Source organism: Artemia sp. Qi Xiang Cuo, chromosome 7 (assembly GCF_049724085.1).
Source record: "Artemia sp. Qi Xiang Cuo chromosome 7, ASM4972408v1, whole genome shotgun sequence".
NCBI lineage: Eukaryota > Metazoa > Arthropoda > Branchiopoda > Anostraca > Artemiidae > Artemia > Artemia sp. Qi Xiang Cuo.
Genome location: NC_142800.1, coordinates 34,309,689 through 34,333,589, shown reverse-complemented (window position 1 = coordinate 34,333,589; position 23,901 = coordinate 34,309,689). Strand labels below are relative to the sequence as shown.

The following is a 23,901-nucleotide window of genomic DNA, read 5'->3' as shown; positions in this document are numbered from 1 at the left end:
GATGACGAGCGACTCCCCTAGAACCGCTTTCATCGAAAGTAGCTTATTTCTTTCAGCTGTCCCATCCCAAAAAATGTGTCTGCAGTTTGAAAGTCGGAGAGCGAAGAAACTTTCAGAGGTTAGACCCTTAGCTATATCAAATCTACTTTTAAGTCAGAATTAAAAAAAAAAAAAACGGAGCACAATAAATTTAAATAAATGAAATCAATAAAAGATTATAAAATAGAAAAATGATAAATAAAAAGAATAAATAAATATTCAAGAAACAGCCCTGAATCCGAAGTGGAATAACTCCCATTATTTGGCAGGCGCATTGACCTGCAGCCCCAATGTCTCTACTTGTGAGGGGGGTCTTTATTTCCAGTTTCATGCCTTAAATTGTGACTTAAGGCGGATAAAGGGCTGCGATGTTTAGAGAAGTTGTAACTAATCAAAACATATGTACAGAAACACAGTTTTGGGATGCAACAGTCGATTTGTCCTAGAGTTTAAGCTTTACCTTTTTAGCAGGGTCGTATCCAGGAATTCCGTTTGGGAGGGAGGGGGGATAAAAAGATTTTGATTGGGGGATAAAACTATTTTTTAAATGCATCTTTACGACCAGTTTACGAGACGGATAAATAGCCCGGAAGGGTTTAAACCTGATAGCCCCCCGGCCCCTGGATACGACCCTGTATGTTAGTAACTTATATTCAATTAATTTTGACTTTTTTCTTTCATGGGAATCGTCTTTTGTGGATCTACACCAACTTGGTATTTTGAAATTGTAAGTCAATGCACATGGGTTGGGTAGCTAATAGTGAGTGATGTCACAGCTTGATAACTTTTCTCAAAACTTTTTGGCTATAATTTAAAACATTGGCACACTTTTACTCTTCTCTTTTCTCTTCTATTCAGCTTTTTTTGGCTTTAGTATTTGGCTTCTGCTTGCTTTTGTCTTAGTTTACTTTTGTCCACTCTAAACCTATATGGCGTTTATTCAGTTCTTTTTTATTACTAAATTTTAAAAATGTTATTTTCAAGTAAAAATAAGTAGTAGCACTGAAACTCACCGGAATATAAACTATTTGTATTCAAAGCAGGCACCCATCAGATTCTACTCTTAGTACAAATTATGCCTAATAATTTCAGGAGCATTCTAGAAAATTCTAGAAGTATTTTAGTTCGTAATCGTAAATGTTTCATTTACAGATTGTCTTTGATAACATTTGAACTAGCACTTTTAGTGTAACGTTCACTATCGAAGCAGTCATTCACAATAGAATTTATTCTTGAATCATTGTGGTGAAAAACTTTTTCTGATTTTGTTCATGTGTTAAATCATTAATTGTTGAAAATAAAAAAGGCTATAGGCTACGTTAAAGAGAGAGGAGTTTAGAGGAGGGGGCTGCTGCCCCCCAAAAACAGGATTATTTCTGTTTATTTTGAGCTTCAACATCATTATTTACTCCCATTGGTGTAAAACAACATTCTCTAAAATGAATTTCAAACGAAAACAAAGGGCTATTATTCAAACCTATATAAACCCAAACCTATAACTCAAACTTAAAACAAACTTAAACTACTGTGAATGAACAAATGAAATCTTAAGGCGAATAGAAATTGAAATAAATTCTGATGTCAAACTTTAAAATAGCAAATATTACTTTGAATGAATAAATGAAACCTAAAACGAAAACAAAAACTAAAATGAAAAATCCGCTTAAACTTAATACCAAAAAAATTACTAATAGCAAGAGCGGAGCTTAAATACTCTAATCGCTCCTTAAAATAATCTAAATGTTAAAGTGTAATTTGCGTATTACTCTATTTAAATACTCTATATATATATATTATATATATATATATATATATATATATATATATATATATATATATATATATATATATATATATATATATATATATATATATATATATATATATATATATATATATATATATATATATATATATATATATATATATATATATATATTAAGTTTTGAGCCTATCCAAGACAAACAGTCTCTTGGTCCATTGTGGTGCCACAAACGACTCCTTACCCTTCCAACAAATATTGTTTCGCTCCCTTGGCGCAGGAAATAATCACTGAAATTTTTAAGTCGATCGGAGCGCCAAAATCAAACTTCTCACCTTTTGTCTTCAGTAAAAACCTAGCTGTAAGTAATTGGCCAGTTACCTAATTTAGGGCCTTTGCGCGTCACAACCAGACTTTTTCCATGGAATATCATCCCCAAAAGGAGTCATATCTATGGGGTATTTCGTCTATTCTAAGCAAAACAACTGCTTATAAAGTTTTATCCAATACCGTAAGAGTTTATGGGGTTGCCTTGGGACGAAAAAGGCACGAGAGGAGAGCTGGTTGCTATCCAATCTCTTTCTTGCCTTAAAAATGTCATTAAAACTTTGAAATTTTCATTAAATTCCCAAGTTTCTACAAACACATTTCCGTTGGAACTACCTAAGAGAAAAAAACAAAAACTCTAATATAATTGGAAAAACTTTAGTTTTTACCATGTCAAGGTTAGTGCGTTGACTCTGAGAATATTTAAATAAAAAAACAAGCTTTTTCAACTGAAAGTAAGGAGCAACACTAAAACTTAAAACGAACATAAATTACTCTGTATATGAAGGAAGCTGCCACTTCCTCAACCCTCACTGTCTACGCTAAAGCATTAAAGTTCTTTAAAAATACTTTTCATTCAAATACTTTCAACGGTCGTTATGTTGGAGTAGTCTTTCCTAAAGAGTTAGGACGAAAAGTAGAGCTTTAGAGTAAAGAGCGAGGATTCAGGAAGGGGAAGACCCCCTCCCCTCTTATACAAAGGAATTTCTTTTCGTTTTAAGTTTTGATCTTGCTTAGTTTTAATTCAAAAAAACTTTTTTATTTAATTTCTGACTGTTTTTCAAATCATGAACGATCCCCCTCCCCGTGTAAAATTTCTCCTTGAAACTTTACCCGGAAAATTCCCTTCCCGTGGAAAACTCTCTCTGTGTGGAAAATCCCCCCTCCCTTCCCACAGAAAGTTACCCTGAAAAATGTCCCTATATTTCACAATAACAAATACTGTTTGTGAATAATATGGGCAAACATGGGCGCCGGTAGGGGGCAGGGGGGCCATGGCCCCCCTGGAAATTTGGGACTATAAAGTAATTAAAAGGAAACCAAAAGAAAAAACTGAATATTCAAAAACATAGAAAAAATGTGTGTTGCCCCATTGTTGACTGCCTGCCAATAGATTTTGACCCTATAATGAAAGTGTAAGAGCCTAACTATTGATAACATTCGATCATAGAATCAGTTTTTTATGGTTATCCTAAATGTGTAATTGATTACTAGTAATTAGTGCTATTATTAATACCCAAGAAAGTTCGTATAATTAAAGAAAACACAAGGAAAACAACTTAATAAGCGGCAATTTCGGTAAAATATGCCGTCAACTTTTGCTTGCATTGCCAGAGTACCTATGAGCTGATATTTGAAGCCACTATAATCAGAAATGTTTCCCCTGAATCGAAATGCTGGGAATTTTTGTATTTTCCCCCTGAATGGTTCGTTTTTTGTGTTTTATTGTCATTTATATATTTTTATAATGTTAATTTTTATAAGCAATAGAGTCTAAAGGCATTAAATATTTTGGTGTTTGATAACCAAATTCAAAACTGTCGATATTGTTAAAAAATTAAATAAAAAAAACAAGTTTTTTAAAGTGAAAGTAAGGAGTGACATTAAAACTTAAAACGAACAGAAATTATTCCGTATATGAAAGGGGCTGCCCCCTCCTCAATGCCTCGCTCTTTACGCTAAAGTTTTGTACTGTTTTAAAAAATAAAGTTGTGAGACAGAGTCAAAACTTAAGCGTAAAGAGAGAGGCGTTGAGGAGGGGACAGCCCCTTTCAGATACGTAATAATTTCTGTTCGTTTTAATTTTTAATGTCGCTCCTTACTTTCATTTTAAAAGACTTGTTTTTTTATTTAATTTCTGATCATTTTTCAGTTGATGCAGCTTTTATTTTGGCTCACCGTCATTGAATTAGTAAAAAAAATTTTCCTAAAAATTTTACTTTTCTTTCGCTAAATTGCTGTCTCTAAATTTGGCTCTGACGTGATTTACAAATTAACGTACGTAACGAACTTCTATATTCGTATATTTTTCTTCTGGCAAAAAATACAAAGTTGCAGATTTTTGCAGATATGAGCTTGAAACCTATGTTATAGGGTTTTCTCATACGCTGCATCTGACAGTGTGATTTTCATTAAAATTCTTTCACTTTTAGGGGATGTTTCCCCCCTCTAAAAAATCAGGTAAATTTTCTCAGGCTCGGAGCCTTTGATGAGTAATACTAAACTTAATAAAATTCATATATTTAGAATCAGTATTATAAGCCCATTCTTTTGATACATTTATTGACATCAAAGTTCCATTTTTAAACGTTTCGCTTACTATTGAGCCGTATCGCTTGTTTTTTTTTATTGTTTTTTTTTATTACGTATATGATGGCGTTCTCCCCTTAGTCAATACCACGCTCTTTAAGCTAAAAGTAAAAAAAAAAATTAATTCACAAACCGCTGAATCACAAAGGCCGTTTAATTAGAATAGATAGCTCTTTTGAAAGCGCTAAAAAAAAACTGTAGCGTAAAGAGTGAGGTATTGACTTGGGGGAGAACCCCCTCATATGCGTAATAATTTCTGTTCGTTTTAAGTTCTAATGTTGCTTCTTACTGTCAGTTGAAAAAACTGTTTTTTTTTAATTTAATTTCCGATCGTTTTTTAAATAATACTTGGAAATCCGGCGCCCCCTTCATAGAAATGTCCCGTATCCCAAACAAACATCCACCACGTACAGATTATCCTGAGTAGCGCCCGCTTCGAGCCCCCCCCCCCCCACCAGAAAAAAATTCTTCCTGAAAACGTCCGTTTACTTCCCAATAACCAATACGATATGCAAACAATTGGCAAAGTTCATAACTTGCAGCCCTTCCCTGGGAACTGGGGGGGATTAAGTCATCGTAAAAGACATATTTATTAGATTTTCGACTATGCTGAACAAAATGGCTATCTCTAAATTTTAATTGGGTGACTTTGGGAAAAAATGAGTGTGGGAGGGGGCCTAGTTGCCCTCCATTTTTTTGGTCACTTAAACAGGGCACTACAACTTTTAATTTCCGTTCGAATGAGCCCTCTTGTAATATTCTTGAACAACTGAGTAAATACGATTACCCCTGGGAAAAAAACAACAAAAAAACAAACAAATAAACACGCACCCGTGATCTTTTTTCTGGCAAAAAATACAAAATTCCACATTTTTGTAGATAGCAGCTTGAAACCTCTACAGTAGGGTTCTCTGATACGCTGAATCTGATGGTGTGAATTTCATTAAGGTTCTATAACTTTTAGGGGGTCTTTCCCTTTTTTCTAAAATCAGCCAAATTTTCTCAGGCGCGTAACTTTTGATATGTAAAACTAAACTTGATGAAACTTATGTATCTGAAATTAGAATAAAAATCCGATTCTTTTGATGTATCTATTGGTACCAAAATTCCGTTTTTTAGAGTTTCGGTTACTATTGAGCCGGGTCGCTCCTTACTCACAGTTCGTTACCACGAACTGTTTGATATTCGTCCAACGCTTCGGTATTGCTCAGCAGAACTGAATGCTGGGAGTTTATATGTTAGTTTTTGTAAGTAGGCTATTGTTGTGTGTAATTTTTTAATTAATTACTTTTTCCATTTTTATATATTTTTACTTTAATTGACACTCTTTTTTCATTGCCTTTAGAAAAATGTTTATCTCTAAGCTTCATTAAAAAAAAAGAAACTTTTTCAACTGAAAAAAAGCAGCAATATTAAAACCTAAAGATTGTTACGTATATGAGGGAGGTTTCCCCCTCCTCAATACCTCGCTCTTCATGCTGCAGTTTTTCGGCACTTCAAAAAAAAAACTTACTGTTCTAATTAAACGACCCTTGCTTTTAGTAGTTGTTTTTTAAAGAATTGGGACTTTAGCGTAAAGAACGAGGTGTTGAGGAGGGGGAACTCCCCCCCTTATATACATAATAGCTTCTGCTCGTTTTAAGTTTTAATGTCGCTCCTTACTTTCAGTTGAAAAACTTGTTTTTTTTATTTAAAATGTGATAGTTTTTTAATAACGCCAGGATACCTGGCTCCACCTCCACGGAAAAATCCCCCTCACCATAGAAATATCCCTCTGGACAATTCAATCCTGGTGAAAATTTAACCCGGGCAATTACCCTCAACATCTCCACGCCTAAATTTGAATCGGTAAAGAAAAAGCAAGACATAAAGAACTTTCGTATAGAAATTCTAGCAAATTCACCAAGTGTAAAATTTCCCCTGAAAAGTTCACCTCCTGGAATCTTTCCATTCCATGTAAAATTATCCCAGTGTAAAGTCCTCCCAGCAAAAAATTATTCATCCCCTCCCCACCCGAAAAATCTGTGCATATTCCCAATAACAAATGAAACAATATGTAAATTTTATAAATTAAAAACCTTTCCCTAGGGGCTGTCGGGGGTCATTTTATGTCTAAAGACATATTTAGCAGGCCTTGAAAGTAGGCTGAAGAAAAAAAGCTATCTCAAAATTTTGATCGGACGATTTGGGAAAAAAGTGGCATGGGAGGGGGCCTAGTTGCCCTCCAATAATTTTAGTCATAGGCAGCGCAATCTCGCTGCCTAAGTAAAGAACGATGTTGGCACAATGTATTATTATTATATTTTTTTTTCTTCTTCTTCTTCCATACCAGGGCACTTCGTATTGAAAGAGTTGTCGTAGAACATTCGAAAAGGACTCATTCGATTGGACATCGGAATGGCTAATGCCTTTTCATAGTCGTTTTTGAGGTTATGCCCTGGGGACATAAAGGAACGATGTTGGCAAAATGAATTATTTATTATTTTTTTCCTTTAGACCAGGGCACTTCGTATCGAAGAAGTTGTCGTAGAAACTTCTAAAAGGGCTCATTCAATTGGAAAATGGAGTGGATTGTGCCCTTTTTAATAGTCGAATGTGATTCGAAGGCAACTAACACCCCTTCTACGCCCACCATTTCCCCAAACACATCCAATTAAAATTTTGAGATAGCCATTTTGTTCAGCGTAGTTGATTTCCAGAAAGAAAATATATTTTTGAGGAGGTTACTCCCCCAAACCCTCAGGGCAATGGTTTTAGATTATGCCCTGGGGGCATATAAGAACGATGTTGGCACAATGTATTATTTATTATTTTTTTCCTTTAGACCAGGGCACTTCGTATCGAAGACACTGTCGTAGAAACTTCGAAAAGGGCTCATTCAATTGGAAATTGGAGTGGCTTGTGCCCTTTTTAATAGTCGAAAGTAATTGGAAGGCAACTAACACCCCTTTCACACCCACCATTATTCGAAACACACCCAATCGAAATTTTGAGACAGCCATTTTGTTCAGCGTAGTTGATTTCCAGATAGAAATTATGTTTTTGAGGAGGACACTCCCCCACAGACCTCAGGGCAAGGGTTGCAAGTTATGCCCTGGGGGCATATAAGGTTTTATGGAAAGCGTTGTCGCTTTTTAATAGTCGAAAGTAAGTGGACAGTAATTAACCCCACTCTCACGCCCACCATTTCCCCAAACACATTCAGTCAAAGTTTAGAGATAGCCATTTTGTTCAACGTAGTTGAAAGTTCTGGAAATTATGTATTTAATTCATTACTCTGGGGGGTAATGACTTACCCCCAGATCCCCCAGAGCTACCAGGGTAAAGGTTGTAAGTTATGCTCTGGGGGCATATAAGGTTTTTATAAGAAAGTTGTCGTAAAAACTTCAAAAGGGGCTCATTTAATTGGAAATTGAGAGGGCTAGTGCCCTTTTTACTAGTTGAAAGTGATTGGAGGATGACTAAACCCCCTCTCACGCCCACCATTCCACCAAACACATCCAATCAAAATTTTCAGATAGCCACTTTGTTCAACGTAGCAGAAAGCTCTAGAAATTAGGTTTTTGAGGATCACAACCCCCCCCAGCCCTCAGGGCAAGTCTTCTAAGTTATTCTCTTGGGGCATATAAGGTTTTATTGAAAGCGTTGTCTTAGAAACTTCAGAAGCGTTGTCTTAGAATCAAAAGGGCTCATTTGATTGGAAATTGAAAGGCCTAGTGCCTATTTTAATAGTTCAAAGTAATTGGAGAGCGACTAAAGCCCCTCTCACGCCCACCATTTTCCCAAACACTTCCAATGAAAATTTTGAGATAGCTATTTTGTTTAACGTAGTTGAAAGTTCTGGAAATGGGGTCTAAGAGGGTGACAACCACCCGAACAGCCCTTAGGGTAAGGGTTGTAATTTATGCCCTGGGGGCATATAAGGTGTTTATAGAAAGTATTGTCGTAGAAACTCAAAACAAGCTCATTCGATTGGAAATCGAAAGGCCTAGTGCCCTTTCTAATGGTCGGAGATGATTGGAAGGCTTGACATTTTTATAGTAAAGATCGATGTGAGTATAATGTATTATTTTTTTATTGTTGTTGTTGTTTAGACCAGGGCACGTCGCATCGAAGGAGTTGTAGTAGGAACTTCGAAAAGGGCTCATTCGATTGAAAATAGAAAGGGCAGATGCCCTTTTTAATAGTCAAAAGTGATTTGAGGGAAACTAATCAACCTCCCATTTGCCTTTATGTTTAAAAACTAAATGTTGCCTTAAGATTAAATCAAAATGCACTGTGTTAATGCTAACTCCAAATAAGGTATCTCAGCAGTATCCCAAGAAGGACTGAGAGTATTATGTTCAAACTTTCGGGGCTACTTCTGCTCTTAAGATTTGACCAAATCAGAATAGCGTAAGTGTATCCAAGCTATAAAATAAATTAAGTTTTTCAAAGAAATAAGTTTTTCAAAGAAAAGTAAAGAACTCCATCAAACAAAAAATGAGCAAAAATAAAATGAAATAACCTACCAAGCGTGAAACTATCACAAATCAGCGTCGATAAATAAATGAAACCCAAAACGAACAGAAATTACAATAAATAACCGAGTCAAACTCAAAACAAGCAGAAATTAACCTGATTTGGGCTCAAAATTTCTTTGTCTTCCCAAGACAAAAACATAATTTGTATATTACTGAAAAAAATACAAATGAATGTGCATTGTCAGTTTAATATGCATATACTTATATTTATTAATCAAACTCATAATATTATTTGATTTATTAAAGTTATAAAAGTAAAAACATTTATATTTTTTCAGTAAAGACCAAATTATGTTTTGGCCTTGGGAAGGCAAAGGGGTTTTGAGCCCAACTTATGTTAATTTCTGCTCGTTTTGAGTTTGACTCGGTTATTTATTGTAATTTCTTTTCGTTTTGGGTTTGGAAAAAGAAGGCGTGGGGGATAGCTGCCCTCGGATCTCTTTTGACTATTAAAATGTGAGCTCGAACTTTCAATTTCCAATCAAATGAGCCCCTCTTGAAGTTTTTACGACAACTCTATTATAAAAACCTTATATGCCCCCAGAGCATAACTTACAACCTTTACCCTGGTAGCTCTGGGGCTCTGGAGGTAAGTCATCCTTAAATACATAATTTCCAGAACTTTCAACTACGTTGAACAAAATGGCTATCTCTAAATTTTGACTGAATGTGTTTGGGGAAATGGTGGGCATGAAAGGGGGGTTAATTACTCTCCACTCACTTTCGAATATTAAAAAGCGACAACGCTTTCTATAAAAACCTTATATGCCCCCAGGGTATAACTTACAACCCTTGTCCTGAGGGCTGTGGGGTAGTAATCTCCTCAAAAACATAATTTCTATCTGGAAATCAACTATGCTGAACAAAATGGCTATCTCAAAATTTTGATTGGATGTGTTTTGGGGAACTGGTGGGCGTGGAAGGGTTGTTAGTTGCCTTCCAATCACTTTTGATTCTTAAAAAGGGCACTAGAACTCTCGATTTCCAATCGAATGAGTCCTCTTTGAAGTTTCTACGACGACCCCTTCCATATGAAGTACCTCTGGGAAAAAAATAATAAAACATTAGAGCCGTATCGCCTTTACTATAGGCAACGCTAAAGCAATCTTTCTGTTATAACTTTAGGCACTATAACTTTTGACTTGCGTTCAAATGAGCTCTCTCCCGATCTTCCAAGACCATTGGCTCGATGTAATCACTCTTGGGGGAAAATTAACCACAAATAAATACGCATACGTGATCTTTCTTATGCCCAAAATTACAAAATTCCCCATTTTTGCAGAAAGGACCTAGAAACCTCTACAGTAGGGCTCTCTAATATGCTGAATCTGATGGTGATATTTCTGTTAATGTCACTCGACTTTTTAGTGGTGTTTCCCCCGTTTTTCGAAAATTGGAAAATTTTCTCAGGCTCGTAGCTTTTGATTGGTAAAATTAAACTTAATGAACTTAATGTATTTGAAATCGGCATAAAAAACTAATTCTTTTGATGTACCTATTGTTATAAAAAATTCCGTTATTTAAAGTTTCAGTTCCTATTGGGCCGAGTCACTTCTTACTTACAGTTTGTTACAACTAACTGTTTAATTCATCGTATACGGTGACAGGTTGACTGCCTATCCTAAGAAACTATGAGGTCTTTGGTAGTTTTCAACTGGTTGGCCATTCCGGAATTTTTACTCAATGGTATTTTGGTCCTGTTAGGAATTTTGAGTTAAAAAATCCTAACAAGGTCGTAAAACCACGACCTTGATATGGCATGACCCCATTTTATTGCTGAAAAATCACATTAGGACTCGGAATTTCCGTTTCAATGGGGTTTTCCCCAATATTCTTGGAAGATTTGTTGGATAAGGTCATTCCTGGAAAAAAGAACAAAAAATAATTCTCGTCCTTGGCGCTCTTTCTGAGGAGAAAAACGATTTTTTGTGTTTTTACAAATAGAGGACTGATATATCTTATTTTACGTTCTCAGACCTAAAGAGTTCGAAGAGTTTGATTGAGGAACTTTTTTCTGATTCTCTAAAATTTACCAAACTTTCTTATGCTAATAACTTTTGAGAGGTAGCATTAAAATTAACAAGTTTACATATTTAGATTGGACTTAAAAATATATTATTTTGATGCACATGTTTTGGCCAAATCTTCTGATTTAAATTTTAACCAAATGTCACTACTTACCGTTCGTTACTAATAACCGACTGAAAGCTATCAAGTTTTTTTTTCTCGTAAAAAAAACAATCCGATGCCTGTGCAGTGTTCCTACGTCCAAAATTCATGAATCTTCAGATCTACACAAAAATAACTTCGGGCACTTTTTCGAAGTCACCTCCCTCTGCCTCCGGCGAAAAACAACTCATCAGGAATATTATTTTGGAGCAAAAGATCTCTTGGTTCAATACCAATTTTAAAAAGGACAAGTCTAAACAGAGAAGTACTGTTGAATTTTGTGTTGAAGGCTGGGCTGCCCCCCCCCCCATTTTGTTTCGAAGAAGGGTAGAACCATTTTCTGGTGTGATCATTTTTTTTTAAATAATACCGGTAAATATCCTTCACCAAGGAAAATTTTTCCTATAGAAACCCATCGCAAGCAAAAAATCCCCCCCCCCCAAAATCTCTGATATATATATATATATATATATATATATATATATATATATATATATATATTCTCTATATATATATATATATATATATATATATATATATATATATATATATATATATATATATATATATATATATATATATATATATATATATATATATATATATATATATATATATATATATATATGCCAAAATAATTGTCTCTCATATGCATGCAGTTTTTGAGATCATCGTGCCTTCTCATTTCTAATCCAAATGACAAATTTATATAAACATAACGACAATAAACATTTTTGTCTAAGAAAGGAAATAAAATTATAGTTCAAAAATAAATACCGAAGTTTAACTTTGATATCATACTTTCCCTTTTTTTTTCTTTTTTTGCTTAAACCTCTTGATGGTTTTGTCTCTTTTCATTTGTATTTTCCATTCTTACTTTGTTCCAATTTTGGAGCACCTTAGAGCTAACTTGTTCCGCCACATCTGGCATACTTCACCCACTCCAAGCATCTTATGGTACGTATGACACACTTTGTACGATGTAAGGCACGTTTCCACAGCGCGTAGCATGCACCATCTGATGTACATGCTTTTTTGTTTTGTTTTTCTAACTGGGCAGACCTTGGGATCTGGATCGAAGAAAAAAAAATCAAGTTGTTTGGAATTGCTTTATTTCTAACAGCATGAAAGATGTAGTAGTCTCCTTTAAATATTATTGTTAGCCAAACTTACCCTGTCTAATTTAGTAAGTAGCCAATTAGATGGACGTCTAATCTATTTAGCTTAATATTAAAAAAGAAGAAAAGGTGTCGTTATCCAAGATAAAAGTCTTGTAGTTGCCAAATTCTCTGGAAGTATTTAGGATACACTGTCTTAGAGTGAATATGTCTAGCTGTGCAGTCAGGTTGACGTCCTTTAATTTTAGGACGTAATTCCTCCTCGTGGGTATTCCTTTCTCGAAATAGCCCCACAATCAGAAAAAAGCCAAAATTGATCAGATTGAGTTGGGTTTGGACAAACGAAAATTAAAAACACGATTAGCGACATTCCCTTGGTAGACTGATAAATGAACAAAGAAGATAAATCTCAATTAAACTCAGTGCTTAGACAAACATATGATAATTGACCGAATGTAGGAGGTTTTTTTTTTCAATAGACTCTAGTTTAAAATTGTCTAAATTAATTCTGATTCAGGATGAAAATTGTGCAGTGGGAATAATGTTTTTGTTCTGGTATTGTTTTTTCATATTTTAGTTTATTTTCAACGTAAGGGGGCTTATGCGGCTATTATGGAAGGTGTGGACCTCCGGCCGAAATGATGGTAGAAAGCTCCACAAAATTACTGCCTCGGGTCAAAAAGTATGGTTTTCCAGAACCAATAGTGTATGAGCTGAAGGGGGGTTTTAGAGTCTATGCTAGAGAGGACTGTCTGAGATTGTTCCGCCCATTTGGGTTGTTGACTATCTGAATTGTTCTGCCCATCAAATTAAAGTTAGATTCAAATATAAAAGTGCCTAGAACATGCGATGGCTCTCTAGCCCAGTTGTTAAAAGGTTTTAGTAGAATAACAAAGCGAAAAATTTATAGATCCAAAAAAGGAGCATTTTCCCTTGGGTCCGAAAGTGCTGTCATCTACTTGTACAATCTACTTTAGTTTGTGATTCTGTTGGGTTTGTGATTCCGTTTTCTGTGCTAGGGACTCAGATAGAGGAATGGTATCATATGTGCATAATAAACTTCAATAGTTTTGTTGTTACAAATGGGATTCGGGGTTTCTCTTCGATCCTTTGTTATTAGGGATATCAGAAAGTTGGCCTACAGCAAGAAAACCAGTTTTTGAATTGAGAGCGATACGATTTTCTTTTTTAACGCTGGTCAATAGTCGTTGAAGAGCTGATGGATTTTTTATCGCCCCCTGCATCTTCCACACCAATATTTTGGCCAAAAAATAGACAAATTGCATCATTTAAAATCAAAATCACGCAATGATTTTCAATTTGCATGATTGAATAGCCAAAGCAAGCTTGTGGCACCTCCCCCACACCTATCCTACTGATAACTTTTTAGCATAGATATAGGCACAATGCACCTTGTTTAAAGTAGAATCATGTAAGGATTTCCAATCAATTTGACGCCAGGACCAAGTCGGGTCTGACACCACATACCCGACATTAGTCACCACCAGCCTTATAGTAAAATGGCAAGGATGATCAGGGGTGAATCTTCCCTGCCATTACCCTCCCTCCTTGCCCCCCTGACCCTCCTGACCCCCCCCCTCAAACGACGCCTCTGGGTATGATTCACCTTCTTTGTAACTGAAAAAATACAAAACTTTTTAGTTGGTATTGAAAGGAAGCATAAAGTGGAGGAATGGCCCCTCAAACCCACCTCCCCTCTGATCCTTCCAAACATTTTACTTTTTTGCAAAAAGCCTGGTATGTTTCACCTTGTTTGAAGCAGAATCATGTCAAGCATTTTCATTTCATGTTACTGAAGGCATGAAGTGTTCCGACATCTTCTGACACTCCCGTCACTAGCTTCTTAGCAGAAAGATACGCACGTTGCAATCTGTCTGAAACGGAACCACGCAAGGATTTTTAATTTTTAAAATTGGAGACCAAAGTGGGTGAAAGTCCTTGCAATACTATTCCTATCCTACCACTGTCAACTTTTAGCACAAAGTTAGGCAGGTTACAGCTTTTTTTTAAAGAAAACATGTAATGAATTTCAATCTGAATTGTTGAAGCAGAAAAGTAGGATCATGCTCCTACACCCACCCTCCACCACCCATCCCTCCACCAGCTTTTTAGAATAGAGGTGGAAATGTTTCACCTTTTGCAAAACCCGAATAATGCAAGGATTTTAAAAATCAGTATGATAAGAGAAAAATACGGAGTCATGGATACTCAAGAATCCTCTCTCCCTTCTTCTTTTACAAAAAGACAAGTATCTTGTTCTTAGCTTAAAATTCACGTTCGTGAAAGCATAAAGAGGGCCCTTGGCCTGTCCAGTATCGTGTCACCCTTCCCACCGCCAACTTATTACTAGACGGCTAGGAATGTTACACTTCGTTAGAACTGGAATAACAAAATTATTTTTAATCCACATGAATAGAAAACTAAAGTGGTCAATAGGCCCCTCCAATTATCCAGCCAACCTTTCAAGACTAATGTAAGCATGTTGCACCTTGTTTGAAATAGAATTATGCAAGAACTTTTAATCTCTGTGACTGGAGAACCACAGTGAGCCTGTTGCCCCTCCAACATTTCACACACGTCTCACTCCCAACTGCTTTGCAGAAAGATAGGCACATTACATCATAGTAAAATCATTTTCAAACTGTATGATTTGAGGCACAAAGAAAAGCTCATGGCCCCTCCAATAGCCCGCACTCCCCCCCCCACCAAATTTTAAGCAAGCAGGTAGACATGTTCCATCCTGTTTGAAGTGAAATCAAGCAAGAATTTTCAATCTGATTGATAGAGGCACAGACTGGGACTTGAGATCCTTCAACATCCCTCCTTCCCCCTTGCAATGCACAATCTTTGTCAGAACCGAGGGTGTATTACGCCTTTTTGAAAAGGAATCACGCAAGGATTTCCATTTTACACTATTGAAGAGCCCAAGTGAAGTAGAAAGGTTGGCCCTTCAACACCCGCCATATACTTCCAGCTTCAAATGGAAATCTATGCATCTTAAAAACACCTACTTCTTGCACCATAAGGATTTCTTATCTTCATGATCTCTGACTCCAAGTGGGCTATTGGACTCTCCAAGACTGCCTTCTAATGCCAACTTTTCAGTAGAAAGGAGGTCAGGCATTTGTTTTGTCACTGATCGACTTGAAATCTATGGGTAAGTACCCAAGGTCTATGGTAAATGAGAATGATTGTTTTCAGTGACGTATACCCCTTCTCCGACCTCCAATCAACTTTTAAACTTATGGGACAAATGATTTGGGGTAAGGAGGCGAATCGATGGATTTTCAGACTTGTTCACCACTTCTGAGCCCATTCTACCTTCTCTTCTAAAATGTTGGTATTAACTGGGAATTTGGTAGGAGGGTAACTATAGCCAAGGACACGCTAATCAAGAAAGCTAGTCCAGTTAACTTTACGACCCAAACGCTAGCAGGCTTTGAATTCCATTGTTTAGTGGTATATCCTCTATCACAAAGATCAATTTGTTATCAAGAATTGGGGAGATTGATCCTCTTCAGGGACGAAGGGGAACATAATTGTACTAATTTGTCGGCCTTTTTATTCTTTTCCGATAAATTTATAGTAGGAAGATTTGTCTTCGTGTAAATGATTACTCAATGATTACAAATAATAATGCAACGAACATGCAGTTTGGCAACTATAAGTACTGCGTTTATGCTGCAATCAGTATGTGATCGAACAGTTCGTGGTAACAAACTGTAAGTAAGGAGCAATGCGGTCCCGTATTAACCAAAACTCTGAGAAACATAGTCTTGATAACAATAGATGCATCAAAAGAATCGAATTTTGATGCTTATTCAACATGTATAAAATTCATCAGCTATATTGTTACCCATCAAAAGTTGCGAGCCTGAGAAAATTCATTTAACTTTTGAAAAAGTGGCAAGCACCCCCCAAATTATCAAGTGATCTTAATAAAAATCACACTGTCGGATTGAGCATATCAGAGAACAATACTGTATAGGTTTCAAGCTTCCATATACAAAATTGGGGAATTTTGCATTTTTTTCCAAGAAGAAAGATCACGGATGCGTGTTTGTTTGTTTTTATTTGTTTTTTTTTCATGTCATCATATCAAACCATTAATCCTAGAGGATCGGGAGAGGGATTACTTGATTGGAGATCGAAAGCTCCAGTGCCTTTTTTAAGTGACAAAAACATTTGAGGGCAGCTAGCCCCCCTCCCATGCCCAATTTTTGCCAAAGTCACCCAATCAAAATTCCGAGATAGCCATTTTGTTCAACATAGTCGAAAGATCTTGTAGCTGTGTCTTTGAGGATGACTTGAAGCTCCAGAGTCCCCCGGGGAAGGACTGCAAGCTGCGCACCTTGCCCATTGTCAAACAGTTCGTGGTAACGAACTGTAAGTAAGGAGCGACCCGGCTCAATGGTAACCGAAACTCTAAATAACGGAATATTTTGATACCAATAGATTCATCAAAAGAATCAGATTTTAATGCTGATCTCAAACATATAAGTTTTATCAAGTTTAGTTATACCCATCAAAAGTTACGCGCCTGATTTTAGAAAAAAAGGGGGAAAGACCCTCTAAAAATTATAGAACCTTAATGAAAATCACACCATCATATTCAGCGTATCAGAGAACCCTACTTTAGTGGTTTCAAGCTCCTATCTACAAAAATGTGGAATTTTGCATTTTTGCCAGAAGAAAGATCACGGATGCGTCTGTATTTTTTTGTTTGTTTGTTGTTTTTTTTCCCAGTGGGGATCGTATTGACCCAGTGGTCCTAGAATATCGAGGGAGGGCTCATTGGAACGGAAACTGAAAGTTCTAGTGCCCTTTTTAAGTGACCAAAAAAAATGGAGGGCAACTAGGCCCTCTCCCACGCACATTTTTTCCCAAAGTCACCTGATCAAAATTTTGATATAGCCGTTTTGTTCAGCATGGTCGAAAATATGATAACTATGTCTTTTAGGATAACTTAATCCCGCGAAGTCCCCGGGGGAAGGGCTGAAAGTTATGAACTTTACCCAATGTTTACATATAGTATTGGTTATTGGGAAGTATACAGACGATTTCAGGGGGGATTTTTTCTGCTAGTGGGGGGAGGGGGTGGGTCGGGTGTTATGTGGGAGGATATTCCCATGAAGGAAGTTTTCATGGGGGAAGGGACATTGTTATGAAGGGGGCGCCGGATTTCCCAGCATTATTTAAAAAAAGATCAGAAATTAAATATAAAAAAACAAGTTTTTCAACTGAAAGTAAGGAGCAACATCAAAACTTAAAACGGACAGAAAATATTACGTATATGATTGGGTTCACCCGCTAGTCAATACCTCAATCTTTAAGCCAAAAGTTTTTTAGTACTTTCATAAGAGCTATTTATTCTAATTAACGGCCTTTGTGATTAAGGGGTCATTTTTAAAGAATTGGAACAAAATTCGAACTTTAGCTTAAAGAGCAAGGTATTAAACTAGGGGGAGAACCCTTTAATATACGCATAAAAATATATGAATATAGAAGTTCGTTACATATGTTATTTCGTATGTTACGTATTTTAATTACTAATGGGAAAGCTCGCAAATAAAATTAAACAACTTTCGAGAGAGTCATTTAACGAAACCAAAGTAAAATGAATAGGAGATTCTTGTTGTATTTGTTCACGTACGGTGAACCAAAATCAAAACCTGAATTAATTAAAAAGCGTTCAAAATTAAATAAAAAAAAAAACAAGTTTTTTTAACTTAAAGTAAGAAACGACGTTAAAACTTAAAACGAACAGAAATTATTTCGTATATAAAAGGGGCTGTCCCCTCCTCAATGCCTCGCTCTTTACGCTAAAGTTTGACTTTCTCACAACTCTATTTTGTTTTTAAACAATAAAAGACTTTAGCGTAAAGAGCGAGGCGTTGAGGAGGGGACAGCCCCTTTCATATACGGAATAATTTGTTCGTTTTAAATTTTAACGTCGTTCCTTACTTTCAGTTAAAAAAAACTTGTTTTTTTATTTAATTTATATATAGTATTGTTTATTGGGAAGTGTACAGATACATTTTTTGGGAGGAAAGAGGTTATGTGGGAGGATCTTTCCACGAAGGAATTTTTCGTGGGGGAAGTGAATTTTTAACTGAGGGGGAGCCGGATTTCGCGGTACGATCATAAATTAAATAAAAACAAGTTTTTCTCAACTGAAAACAAGGAGCAAAATTACGTATATGAGAGGGTTGTCCCCTCCTCAATATCTCACTCTTTACGATAAAGTTTTTTTTAGAACTTTTTTTAAAAGCTTATTATTCTAAATAAACGGCCCTCGTGTTCCAATAGTTAATTTTAATAGCTAATTTAAATAATATAAATAAAAGTTAAATAACAACTTAAATAGTTGTAACAAAAAGTCAAGCTTTAGCACAAAGAGCAAGGTATTGAAGAGGGGGCAATCCCCTCATATGCGTAATAAATTTTGTTCGTTATAATTCTTAATGTTGCTCCTTAATTTTAGTTGAAAAACTTATTTTTATTAGCATAGAATCAAATTGCTTTCACTATCAGCTGCACATCAAAAGAAATTAGAAGTGTTATATTTTGAGGCAAAATAACGTAGCCTAAACTTATACATACTGGAATTTTAGAAACAGTAACACTGACTATGCTAGGTTTATATTATGGGACAAAACCGTTCTTTAAAACCTAAAATGTTGACTGGGTGTCAGGAAACAGAAAATAAAGTTTGTTTTAAGAATACGGTATGTTTCGATTTCGTCTTTTTAAGGAACTTCTGGCCATTTTTTTCTATGGAAAGCATTCTTCTTGGTACACATTATTTTGAGAGTTTTTAGCGGTTATTAACAACGACATTCAATCCATGGTGAGTTTGGGACCACCTTCAAAATTATGTGAGACTGGAATTTAAAATGGTCGTTTGAATGAGATAGAATAAAATATAAAAAACGTATGTTTCTGGAAGCAAATTCACTTAAATACTCTGAATATAACATTAAAAACTAACAGGGACTAAATTAAACAGGATTTTTTTTTCAAATGAAAGTAAAGATTAAGATTAAAATTCCAAACAAACAATTTTGTTTCTTTATATGATGGGGCAACTGCCACGCTGGACTTCCCACTCTTTGAGCTGAAGTTTCGCCTTTTATCCTCAATGCTTCAACAACCAATGCTCTGACACAAGAGAATTGAGGATCGAAATTTTTTATTTTTTTTTAGCGCCTTAAACAGGGAAGGGCTTGTTTATTTGCATTGCTGTAAACAATAAATTTTTTTGTTTCAAATGCTTTAAAAGCTAGCAATCAGTAGATCAAATCCTTACAATCACCAACTCGTTGTATATTTGGCTGTTTAAAATGCTTCCAGGTCAGTACTAGTGAAACTTTATCATAAAGAAGAAAGGGAGGGAGGCTTCATGCACACGAAAATTTCTGTTTGTTTTGATTTTTAGTGTTGCTAATTTGCTCTATTTGTTTTTGCTTTTTAAAAATAACAACTTTTTTTCAACATCTTATTACGTACATGAATTCATTTACTTATGTTTTTTACTTCTGTTTTTTGAGTTCATTTACTTCTGTTTTCCAGATGATGAAATTGCAGGTCAAATGCCCAAAGGCTCAAGTTTAACAGAAGAGGAGAAGATTGCACTATTAGGTCTCCCAAAATTAGGTGACGTGACACGGGTACAAATTAGGATTAAAGAAAGTAAAGAATTTAAGGTAAGTGATGGTAAGAAGAACTATTTTTTTACTTATGCTTTATAGGATGACCAACGATTTTTCTAAAATATGTTCGTAAAAATGGTTTTGAACATCTTCATCGAAGATATAGATATAGGTAGGTTGAAGGCATAGAACCCAATTTTTCTTTAGTGTTGCCCAAACCCAGATTTGTTGCTATCAACCAAATGTCTTCTAATGATACAAGAAAGGTATACGACCAAATTTTCAGAGGGGAGGGGGTGAATGATAGTAAAAAATTTAATTTCCTTTAAAATTTTCATTTTTTGAATGTTCAAAAAGTTGTAAAATTTCTGAAAATTAGGAGGGTTAAAAGCTATAGTCAACATTAATGGAGTAAATCAGGACCATGTCCAGTTTTTTTCGGGGGGGGGGGGGATGGAGGGGGGCTACAAACAGATTTTTTCAGGGGGGACAAAAAATCTTTTTAAAACTAATCAAAAATTTGTTTATATTCATTTTTGTTACGTTTTTTACGAGTCGGACAACCTTTCTTTCAAACCCCCTAACTCCCTGGATACGGTCAGGGAGTTTAAACCCCCTCCCCCCCCCCCTCTGGAAACGGCCTTGGAGTAAAATCATCGTATAAAATTTACAACATGCTTTGCTTTTATGCTAAGAATTTCTTAATATTAGTTAAAGACATGTTGCCAAAATTCATGCCTTCTGGTCATTTACCAGGGCCAAATAAAAAAAGAAGATATCCCCCAATGGAAATGAGAAGAGGTCTCCAAAAATTATTTAAAGGGAATGGGATTTTCACGGCATAGAGCAAAGAGGGAAGCCTTGAATATATCGGTGAAGGATGTGCTCAGCTGAGTTGGCCCCATTCTCAGAATTGCACTTCAAATGTGCTTCATTCTACTGAACTTCAAGCTAACAAAACAAAAACAAACACGCAGAAAAGCTAGTCACTAATTGTCACTAAGAGAAATGAAACTCGCAAGTCTTAGTTCATCAGAGACTCTGGTACCGCTATTTATTTTAGAACTTTCCCTGTTTGTCTAGAGCTCAATTCCACCCTTGTTCTCAGAACTTCTGAACCTTTTTTGAACGTATAAAAGACTTTTGCGTATCACAACAACAAGAAAAATAATATAGAAAGACTAGACACTAATTAGTGCTTGGATGACTAAACTATTAAGTTTACATTTCTTAGGATTTTTCCTGCGCCAGTTTACTCTATGATATAAGGGAATATTCTAGAATTTATTCTAGAATTAATAAATTTATTCTTAGTGCTAATAAAATTTCTCTAAATTTTTTGAAGATTAGAAAAACTTTCTTGCTCTCTGTATGATAATAATCAGCAGAACTGAAACTTTAATAAAAAGAAAAGAACAGAAAAAAGAGACGTTCCTCTTTTATCAAATAGATTTCATTGTCTCTTCATGAAGATTTTTTCCCCATAGATATTGTATTTTATTTCCTCAATGTATCTTTGCTGTTCAGTCGAATTTTGTTTTCTGGGTATTTTGACCCAGAGAATAACTCAGATCGTGTTATTTTTTTGAATTTGGATACTTCTTAAATTAGTTAAAGCAACCATTTGAGCAGTTTTGTGTTTACGGTTGTCTAGGGATTCTAAAACAAATTGGTTGGCAATTTTGTTTTTGCCACGACAGTAGCAGCCCGAGATCAAATTGATTAAAAATTGTATTGTATGGCTACTCAAGTATGGTAGCCATGTAGCTGCTCTGTTGTATGACCGTTGTGTTGTGAGGATGCTTAGGGAGGTTACTAGGAGAAGTCCCAACGCATGCAAAAAATGCCGGACAGATTTTGTTTTACTGCTCTTATTATACCACAAATTGATGAAAGTTGAAGTAGCAGGCCTCACATACTCAGAGTATAACATAAAATAAGACAAAAAGATAGATTGCAAGATGACCGGTCATAACATCTTGTTGTCTTGACAACGGTCATACATCTTGCGTCTTGCAATACTCGGCACGCGGCAGGCTTCTATATATGAATTTTCATTGTCGCTTGTCTTCTAACCGCAGACAATTTTAGAAAACTTGCTGACTTTTCATATTGCGGTCTTTTCAAAGATATTGATTATTAAATCAAGTCCAATTTCTAACAACGATATCTACTAAGCTTCAAACTTTTGGTTTTCTTTTTTAAGGTTTTTGAATTGTTCCAATCCATTGTTAAAATATATACAAATATTCTTGTAATTACCAGCCGCCGGGCCCTCCCACTTGGCACGCGACAGGCTTCTATATATGGATTCTCATTATCGCTTGTCTTCTAACCACTTAAAATTTGCTGTCTTTTCATACTGCAGTCTTATCAAAGATATTTGATTGTTAAAGCAGTTCTGATTTCTAACAACGATATCCACTAAGCTTCAAAGTTTTGGTTTTCTTTTTTAAGGTTTTTGAATTGTTTTAATCCCTTGTTAAAATTTATACAAATATTTGTGCAACTACCAGTTTTTTGCTCTTTATGCAACTTAATGTCTTTTCAGGCAGTGTCTTTTTAAAGATATTTGATTGTTAAAGCAAGTACAATTTCTAACAACGATGTCTACTAAGCTTCATATTTTTGGTTTTCTTTTTTAAGGTTTTTGAACTGTTGTAATCCCTTGTCAAAATAGAGAATCAACATTTGTAATAATTGGAAATTTTCATTTTTTTGGCCTTCCTACTGACATTATATAACTGGTTGCGTTCAAACCTGTAAGGAGCTTAGCGAGTTGATTTTATCCAACAAAAAAACAAACTAATTTTTAAATTTTTTCAGGTATTTTTCTAGTTTGAATTAAAACATTAAAATTATTCCTCAGGCACCATAAATATTTTTGCAGTTTACATAATAACTTTAGCGATTCTAAACTGAACTTAAAAATTTTCAACTTCTTTTCATGTCTTAATGGGACATTGCGTTGCCTACAGTAAAGGTCATACGGCTCCAATGTTTTATTATTATTTTTTACAAGAGGCACTTCATATGGAAGGGATGGTCTTTTAAACTTCGGAGGGGGCTCATTCGATTGGAAATCGGAAGTTCCAATGCCCTTTTTAAGAGTCAAAAGTGGTTGAAGGGCAATTAGCCCCCCACTCCCTGCACCCTGTTTTCCCAAATTCATCAGATAATAATTTTGAGATGTCATTTTGTAAAAAATAGTTCAAAGGTCAGATAACAAAAACTCCGTTGTCTACACAACTCCCCAGGGCCCGGGGGCAGGCGTTGTAAGTTATGCCCTGGGGGCATATATGTTTCATAAGGAAGGGATGCTCGTATATACTTGAGAGAGGTCTCATTTGATTGGAAATTGAAAGTTATAGTTCACTTTATAAGAATCAAAGGAGATACGAAGGCAACTGCCCCTCCCCCCTATGCCGTTTACCCCAAACCCATCAAATAAAAATTTTGAAATAGCCATTGTGTTAAAAATAGTACAAAGGTCAGGTAACAAACACTCTGGTGTCGTCACAGCCCCTCAGGGCCCGGGGTCAGGCGTTGTAAGTTATGCCCTGGGGCCATATATGGTTCGTATGGAAGGAATGCTTGTATAAACTTCAAAGAGGAGTCATTTGATTTGAAATTGAAAGTTCTAGTTCAATTTTTAAGATCCAAAAGAGATCCGAGGGTAAATAGCCCCCCCCCCCACTTTTTCCCCAAACCCATACAATACAAATTTTGAGATGGCCTTTCTTTTAAAAATAGTTCAAACATCAGATAACAAAATTCCGGGATCGAGACAACCCCCAGAGCTCGAGGCATGTGTTGTAAGTTATGCTACGGGGGCGTATAGGTTTTATGTCGTATAAACTTCGAAGGTGGCGCATTTGATTTGAAATTGAAAGTTCTAGTTCACTTTTTAAGAGTCAAAAGAGATTGGAGGGCAACTAGCCCCCTCCCAACGCCCTTTTTTCCTCAAATGCATCAGATAA

At 35.7% G+C, this 23,901-nt stretch overlaps 1 protein-coding gene across 5 annotated transcripts in view; it reads left to right on the top strand.

Moving 5' to 3' along the window:
• The window catches only part of Calx (sodium/calcium exchanger 3), a 110,867-nt gene that overhangs the window by 56,274 nt on the left and 30,692 nt on the right, over positions 1-23,901 (top strand). For 4 of the 5 annotated variants that reach the window (XM_089092209.1, XM_089092210.1, XM_089092206.1 and 1 more), the window contains exon 4: positions 19,842-19,975. In XM_089092209.1, coding sequence (XP_088948335.1) covers positions 19,842-19,975 — 134 coding nt within the window. The remainder of the gene's footprint in view (positions 1-19,841; positions 19,976-23,901) is intronic. The other variant, XM_089092208.1, reaches the window with a different exon arrangement.